Below are 10,000 nucleotides of genomic sequence, written 5' to 3'. Positions count from 1 at the left end.
GAGAAACACTGAACAACATCAGAGAAACACTAAACAACATCAGAGAAACACTGAACAACATCAGAGAAACACTGAACAACATCAGAGAAACACTGAACATCAGAGAAACACTAAACAACATCAGAGAAACACTGAACAACATCAGAGAAACACTGAACAACATCAGAGAAACACTGAACAACATCAGAGAAACACTGAACAACACCAGAGAAACACTGACAACATCAGAGAAACACTGAACAACATCAGAGAAACACTGAACATCAGAGAAACACTAAACAACATCAGAGAAACACTGAACAACATCAGAGAAACACTGAACAACACCAGAGAAACACTGACAACATCAGAGAAACACTGAACAACATCAGAGAAACACTAAACAACATCAGAGAAACACTAAACAACATCAGAGAAACACTGAACAACATCAGAGAAACACTGAACAACATCAGAGAAACACTGAACAACATCAGAGAAACACTGAACAACATCAGAGAAACACTAAACAACATCAGAGAAACACAAAACAACATCAGAGAAACACTGAACATCAGAGAAACACTGAACAACATCAGAGAAACACTGAACAACATCAGAGAAACACTGAACAACATCAGAGAAACACTGACAACATCAGAGAAACACTGAACAACATCAGAGAAACACTGAACAACATCAGAGAAACACTGAACAACATCAGAGAAACACTGAACATCAGAGAAACACTAAACAACATCAGAGAAACACTGAACAACATCAGAGAAACACTGAACAACATCAGAGAAACACTGAACAACATCAGAGAAACACTGAACAACATCAGAGAAACACTGAACAACATCAGAGAAACACTGAACAACACCAGAGAAACACTGAACAACAGAGAAACACTGAACAACATCAGAGAAACACTGAACAACATCAGAGAAACACTGAACAACATCAGAGAAACACTGAACATCATCAGAGAAACACTGAACAACATCAGAGAAACACTGAACAACATCAGAGAAACACTGAACAACATCAGAGAAACACTGAACAACATCAGAGAAACACTGAACATCATCAGAGAAACACTGAACAACATCAGAGAAACACTGAACAACAGAGAAACACTGAACAACATCAGAGAAACACTGAACAACATCAGAGAAACACTGAACATCAGAGAAACACTGAACAACATCAGAGAAACACTGAACAACATCAGAGAAACACTGAACAACATCAGAGAAACACTGAACAACATCAGAGAAACACTGAACAACATCAGAGAAACACTGAACATCAGAGAAACACTGAACAACATCAGAGAAACACTAAACAACATCAGAGAAACACTGAACAACATCAGAGAAACACTGAACAACATCAGAGAAACACTGAACATCAGAGAAACACTGAACAACATCAGAGAAACACTAAACAACATCAGAGAAACACTAAACAACATCAGAGAAACACTGAACATCAGAGAAACACTGAACAACATCAGAGAAACACTGAACAACATCAGAGAAACACTGAACAACATCAGAGAAACACTGACAACATAAGAGAAACACTGAACAACATCAGAGAAACACTGAACAACATCAGAGAAACACTGACAACATMAGAGAAACACTGAACAACATCAGAGAAACACTGAACAACATCAGAGAAACACTGAACAACATCAGAGAAACACTGAACAACATCAGAGAAACACTGAACAACATCAGAGAAACACTGAACAACATCAGAGAAACACTGAACAACATCAGAGAAACACTGAACAACATCAGAGAAACACTGAACAACATCAGAGAAACACTGAACAACATCAGAGAAACACTGAACATCATCAGAGAAACACTGAACAACATCAGAGAAACACTGAACAACATCAGAGAAACACTGAACAACATCAGAGAAACACTGAACATCAGAGAAACACTRAACAACATCAGAGAAACACTGAACAACATCAGAGAAACACTGAACAACATCAGAGAAACACTGAACAACATCAGAGAAACACTGAACAACATCAGAGAAACACTGAACAACATCAGAGAAACACTGAACAACATCAGAGAAACACTRAACAACATCAGAGAAACACTGAACAACATCAGAGAAACACTGAACAACATCAGAGAAACACTGAACATCAGAGAAACACTAAACAACATCAGAGAAACACTGAACAACATCAGAGAAACACTGAACAACATCAGAGAAACACTGAACAACACCAGAGAAACACTGACAACATCAGAGAAACACTGAACAACATCAGAGAAACACTGAACATCAGAGAAACACTAAACAACATCAGAGAAACACTGAACAACATCAGAGAAACACTGAACAACACCAGAGAAACACTGACAACATCAGAGAAACACTGAACAACATCAGAGAAACACTAAACAACATCAGAGAAACACTAAACAACATCAGAGAAACACTGAACAACATCAGAGAAACACTGAACAACATCAGAGAAACACTGAACAACATCAGAGAAACACTRAACAACATCAGAGAAACACTRAACAACATCAGAGAAACACTGAACAACATCAGAGAAACACTGAACAACATCAGAGAAACACTGAACAACATCAGAGAAACACTGAACAACATCAGAGAAACACTGACAACATCAGAGAAACACTGAACAACATCAGAGAAACACTGAACAACATCAGAGAAACACTGAACAACATCAGAGAAACACTGAACATCAGAGAAACACTAAACAACATCAGAGAAACACTGAACAACATCAGAGAAACACTGAACAACATCAGAGAAACACTGAACAACATCAGAGAAACACTGAACAACATCAGAGAAACACTGAACAACATCAGAGAAACACTGAACAACAYCAGAGAAACACTGAACAACAGAGAAACACTGAACAACATCAGAGAAACACTGAACAACATCAGAGAAACACTGAACAACATCAGAGAAACACTGAACAWCATCAGAGAAACACTGAACAACATCAGAGAAACACTGAACAACATCAGAGAAACACTGAACAACATCAGAGAAACACTGAACAACATCAGAGAAACACTGAACATCAGAGAAACACTGAACAACATCAGAGAAACACTGAACAACATCAGAGAAACACTGAACAACAGAGAAACACTGAACAACATCAGAGAAACACTGAACAACATCAGAGAAACACTGAACAACATCAGAGAAACACTGAACATCAGAGAAACACTGAACAACATCAGAGAAACACTGAACAACATCAGAGAAACACTGAACAACATCAGAGAAACACTGAACAACATCAGAGAAACACTGAACATCAGAGAAACACTGAACAACATCAGAGAAACACTGAACAACATCAGAGAAACACTRAACAACATCAGAGAAACACTGAACAACATCAGAGAAACACTGAACAACATCAGAGAAACACTGAACATCAGAGAAACACTGAACAACATCAGAGAAACACTRAACAACATCAGAGAAACACTRAACAACATCAGAGAAACACTGAACATCAGAGAAACACTGAACAACATCAGAGAAACACTGAACAACATCAGAGAAACACTGAACAACATCAGAGAAACACTGAACAACATCAGAGAAACACTGAACAACATCAGAGAAACACTGAACAACATCAGAGAAACACTGAACAACATCAGAGAAACACTGAACAACATCAGAGAAACACTGAACAACATCAGAGAAACACTGAACAACATCAGAGAAACACTGAACAACATCAGAGAAACACTGAACAACATCAGAGAAACACTGAACAACATCAGAGAAACACTGAACATCAGAGAAACACTGAACAACATCAGAGAAACACTGAACAWCATCAGAGAAACACTGAACAACATCAGAGAAACACTGAACAACATCAGAGAAACACTGAACAACATCAGAGAAACACTGAACATCAGAGAAACACTAAACAACATCAGAGAAACACTGAACAACATCAGAGAAACACTGAACAACATCAGAGAAACACTGAACAACATCAGAGAAACACTGAACAACATCAGAGAAACACTGAACAACATCAGAGAAACACTGAACAACATCAGAGAAACACTRAACAACATCAGAGAAACACTGAACAACATCAGAGAAACACTGAACAACATCAGAGAAACACTGAACATCAGAGAAACACTAAACAACATCAGAGAAACACTGAACAACATCAGAGAAACACTGAACAACATCAGAGAAACACTGAACAACATCAGAGAAACACTGAACAACAYCAGAGAAACACTGAACAACATCAGAGAAACACTGAACAACATCAGAGAAACACTGAACATCAGAGAAACACTAAACAACATCAGAGAAACACTGAACAACATCAGAGAAACACTGAACAACAYCAGAGAAACACTGAACAACATCAGAGAAACACTGAACAACATCAGAGAAACACTAAACAACATCAGAGAAACACTRAACAACATCAGAGAAACACTGAACAACATCAGAGAAACACTGAACAACATCAGAGAAACACTGAACAACATCAGAGAAACACTRAACAACATCAGAGAAACACTRAACAACATCAGAGAAACACTGAACATCAGAGAAACACTGAACAACATCAGAGAAACACTGAACAACATCAGAGAAACACTGAACAACATCAGAGAAACACTGACAACATCAGAGAAACACTGAACAACATCAGAGAAACACTGAACAACATCAGAGAAACACTGAACAACATCAGAGAAACACTGAACATCAGAGAAACACTRAACAACATCAGAGAAACACTGAACAACATCAGAGAAACACTGAACAACATCAGAGAAACACTGAACAACATCAGAGAAACACTGAACAACATCAGAGAAACACTGAACAACATCAGAGAAACACTGAACAACAYCAGAGAAACACTGAACAACAGAGAAACACTGAACAACATCAGAGAAACACTGAACAACATCAGAGAAACACTGAACAACATCAGAGAAACACTGAACAACATCAGAGAAACACTGAACAACATCAGAGAAACACTGAACAACATCAGAGAAACACTGAACAACATCAGAGAAACACTGAACAACATCAGAGAAACACTGAACAACAGAGAAACACTGAACAACATCAGAGAAACACTGAACAACATCAGAGAAACACTGAACAACATCAGAGAAACACTGAACATCAGAGAAACACTGAACAACATCAGAGAAACACTGAACAACATCAGAGAAACACTGAACAACATCAGAGAAACACTGAACAACATCAGAGAAACACTGAACAACATCAGAGAAACACTGAACATCAGAGAAACACTGAACAACATCAGAGAAACACTGAACATCAGAGAAACACTGAACAACATCAGAGAAACACTRAACAACATCAGAGAAACACTGAACAACATCAGAGAAACACTGAACATCAGAGAAACACTGAACAACATCAGAGAAACACTGAACAACATCAGAGAAACACTGAACAACATCAGAGAAACACTGAACATCAGAGAAACACTAAAGAACATCAGAGAAACACTGAACAACATCAGAGAAACACTGAACAACATCAGAGAAACACTGAACAACATCAGAGAAACACTGAACAACACCAGAGAAACACTGAACAACAGAGAAACACTGAACAACATCAGAGAAACACTGAACATCATCAGAGAAACACTGAACAACATCAGAGAAACACTGAACAACATCAGAGAAACACTGAACATCAGAGAAACACTAAACAACATCAGAGAAACACTGAACAACATCAGAGAAACACTGAACAACATCAGAGAAACACTGAACAACATCAGAGAAACACTGAACAACATCAGAGAAACACTAAACAACATCAGAGAAACACTGAACATCAGAGAAACACTGAACAACATCAGAGAAACACTGAACAWCATCAGAGAAACACTGAACAACATCAGAGAAACACTGAACAACATCAGAGAAACACTGAACAACATCAGAGAAACACTGAACAACATCAGAGAAACACTGAACAACATCAGAGAAACACTGAACAACATCAGAGAAACACTGAACAACATCAGAGAAACACTRAACAACATCAGAGAAACACTGAACATCAGAGAAACACTGAACAACATCAGAGAAACACTGAACAACATCAGAGAAACACTGAACAACATCAGAGAAACACTGAACAACATCAGAGAAACACTGAAACACATCAGAGAAACACTGAACAACATCAGAGAAACACTGAACAACATCAGAGAAACACTGAACAACATCAGAGAAACACTGAACAACATCAGAGAAACACTGAACAACATCAGAGAAACACTGAAACACATCAGAGAAACACTGAACAACATCAGAGAAACACTGAACATCAGAGAAACACTGAACAACATCAGAGAAACACTGAACAACATCAGAGAAACACTGAACAACATCAGAGAAACACTRAACAACATCAGAGAAACACTGAACATCAGAGAAACACTGAACAACATCAGAGAAACACTGAACAACATCAGAGAAACACTGAACAACATCAGAGAAACACTGAACAACATCAGAGAAACACTGAACATCAGAGAAACACTGAACAACATCAGAGAAACACTGAACAACATCAGAGAAACACTGAACAACATCAGAGAAACACTGAACATCAGAGAAACACTGAACAACATCAGAGAAACACTGAACAACATCAGAGAAACACTGAACAACATCAGAGAAACACTGAACAACATCAGAGAAACACTGAACAACATCAGAGAAACACTGAACAACATCAGAGAAACACTRAACAACATCAGAGAAACACTGAACAACATCAGAGAAACACTGAACAACATCAGAGAAACACTGAACAACATCAGAGAAACACTGAACAACATCAGAGAAACACTGAACAACATCAGAGAAACACTGAACAACATCAGAGAAACACTGAACAACATCAGAGAAACACTAAACAACATCAGAGAAACACTGAACATCAGAGAAACACTGAACAACATCAGAGAAACACTGAACAACATCAGAGAAACACTGAACAACATCAGAGAAACACTGAACAACATCAGAGAAACACTGAAACACATCAGAGAAACACTGAACAACATCAGAGAAACACTGAACAACATCAGAGAAACACTGAACAACATCAGAGAAACACTGAACAACATCAGAGAAACACTGAACAACATCAGAGAAACACTGAAACACATCAGAGAAACACTGAACAACATCAGAGAAACACTAAACAACATCAGAGAAACACTGAACATCAGAGAAACACTGAACAACATCAGAGAAACACTGAACATCAGAGAAACACTGAACAACATCAGAGAAACACTGAACAACATCAGAGAAACACTGAACAACATCAGAGAAACACTGAACATCAGAGAAACACTGAACAACATCAGAGAAACACTGAACAACATCAGAGAAACACTGAACAACATCAGAGAAACACTGAAACACATCAGAGAAACACTGAACAACATCAGAGAAACACTGAACAACATCAGAGAAACACTGAACAACATCAGAGAAACACTGAACAACATCAGAGAAACACTGAAACACATCAGAGAAACACTGAACAACATCAGAGAAACACTGAACAACATCAGAGAAACACTGAACAACATCAGAGAAACACTGAACAACATCAGAGAAACACTGAACATCAGAGAAACACTGAAACACATCAGAGAAACACTGAACAACATCAGAGAAACACTGAACAACATCAGAGAAACACTGAACAACACGTCCCACTCATGTCTAAAGCACACGCGGATGTTTGGCGCTCCATGATGAGAAAGGACTATTTCAAGTTCAAAAGAAGTGTTAAGTTGAAATAAATTCAAGAAATAAATGGGAGTAAATGTGGAAAAACCATAATCATTAAGTAACTGAACAGCTATACGTCAAATAAAACAGGGTAATAAACCTGTGTGTGTGATTTATCCTCTGCCTTTTCCTAAAACTGACTAAATTCACTGTGAAGTGTCTCGTGCGGCCTCCAGAAGACCGTCTATATTTGACATTTTTCTCTAGTGGTAATCAGAATTACTGCACAGAAGCTGAGCTTTGTACAAAACCTGCTGTATTAAGAACATTTTCATATCTGAGCATTTATTCTTCTGCAAATCTCACCTCCACCAAACAGAGCCACAGCGCTACTGCAATACCAGACCATACAGCCATGATGAGTGTGTGAATGAGGAGTTCAAGCATCTACACCAGCAGGTTTAACAGGATGAATGTGTGTGTGTGTGTGTGTGTGTGTGTGTGTGTGTGTGTGTGTGTGTGTTTGTCGGTTTTCTGTCAGATTGTGAGTCAAACCCACTCATCTGATCTCTGTATGAAGAGCCATGATGAGTGTTTCTGTATCTGCTGATCTCTCTGCATGCTGAGGCGTGTCAGTGTCAGTCTGTCAGGCAGGAATCCAGCAGTTCAGAGGGTGAAATGTGATGCCAGGTTAAGAGTAAGCACTCAAATCCTTCAGAACCGTCCAACAACTGCTGAAACACCTTCAGCGAGCATCAGATACACACTCCACTGACTAATGGAACTACTGCACACTGCAGAACACTGCTCTTATACTCAGGGTCTGGTCTGGTTTCTAGTCTTCATATCTAAATATACCTTGATCAAGGTTTTTTAGACAATAATATTGTTTTTTCAGAAATAATATGTCAATTTTTTTTCCTAAAACAAGCAAAATAATCTGCAGATGAGGTCAGCAAAATAGCCTCATTTTAAAACAAAAACAAGATTACTTGCTTTATAAGAAAATTTGGACACACTAGTTCTGAAAACATTTTTAGTTCTTGATTTAAGAATTTTAGATATTTGGATCAGAAAAAAGATAAAAACTTTAAGCAGGGAAATGTCTCAGGCTGTGCCCGTAACCATGGTTCCCTGAGGGGAACGAGACCCTGTGTCAGAATCTCGATGCTATGGGGTCACGATCCCAACAACACCATACTGACAAGTGCCCGCGTGACATGTCCGTTTCAAGGCTCTGTAGTATTAGACGCTGGGAAAGGATCTATAACCAGTTGATAAAACTGGATAGAGGTGTGAGGGCTAGGTGTGATTGGAGGACAGGTAAACTCACGTGTAGCTTCAGTGGTGCGGCGGCTGTATGTGCGTCGAGCTCGATATCGAACCACCAGCTCTCCACTCTCCATCATGGGCTCAAACGCCTCACTGTAACACACACACACACACACACACACACACACACACACACACACACACACACACACATCAGTGTTCTCAGCCTTTACTCAATACTCTGTTGATGCTACTTTGGCAGTGATTACAGCCTCAAGTGTTTCTGAATATGATGCCAAATGCTTGGCACGTCTGTCTTTGGGGTTGTTTGCCCGTTCCTCTTTGCAGGACCTCTCGAGCTCTATCAGGTTGGATGGGAAGTGTCGTGTACAGCCATTTTCAGATCTCTCCAGAGATGTTCAATAGGATTTAGGTCTGGGCTCTGGCTGGGATGTTCCATTGATATGTTGGCGGTGTGTTTTGGGTCATTGTCCTGCTGGAAGATGAAGCGTCGGCCCAGTCTGAGGTGGAGAGCACTCTTGTGCAGGTCTTCATTCAGGATGTCTCTGTACATCGCTGCGTTCATCTTTCCCTCTATCCTGACTAGTCTTCCAGCTCCTGCTGCTGAAACACATCCCCACAGCATGATGCCAACACCACCATGCTGCACTGTAGGGATGCTGTTAGCCTGCTGATGAGCGCCGCCTGCTGTTCTCCACACGTAACGCCTGTCGTTCACTCCAAACAGTTCAGTTTGAGTCTCATCAGAGCAGAGAGTTTAGTTTCTGATGCTCTGAGAGTCCTTCAGATGGTGAACTCCAGGCGGGGAGTGTCTTCCGTCTGGCCGCTCTACCATACAGACGCCTGATTGGTGGATTGCTGCACAGATGGTTGTCCTT

General features: G+C 39.4%; 1 protein-coding gene across 16 annotated transcripts in view; it reads right to left on the bottom strand.

Annotated features, from left to right (window-relative positions):
• Positions 1-10,000, bottom strand: part of axl (AXL receptor tyrosine kinase) — a 48,665-nt gene that overhangs the window by 8,281 nt on the left and 30,384 nt on the right. For all 16 annotated transcript variants that reach the window (XR_012391191.1, XR_012391192.1, XR_012391193.1 and 13 more), the window contains exon 12: positions 9,163-9,254. Coding sequence is in view for 8 of the 16 variants with exons in the window: in XM_073924248.1 (XP_073780349.1) it covers positions 9,163-9,254 (92 nt within the window). In the remaining 8 variants the exon portion in view is untranslated. The remainder of the gene's footprint in view (positions 1-9,162; positions 9,255-10,000) is intronic.

The sequence above is a fragment of the Danio rerio genome, chromosome 15 (assembly GCF_049306965.1).
Source record: "Danio rerio strain Tuebingen ecotype United States chromosome 15, GRCz12tu, whole genome shotgun sequence".
NCBI classification, from domain to species: Eukaryota; Metazoa; Chordata; class Actinopteri; order Cypriniformes; family Danionidae; genus Danio; species Danio rerio.
The sequence above is the reverse complement of the archived record's forward strand: the minus strand, read 5'-3'. Positions and strand labels throughout refer to the sequence as shown.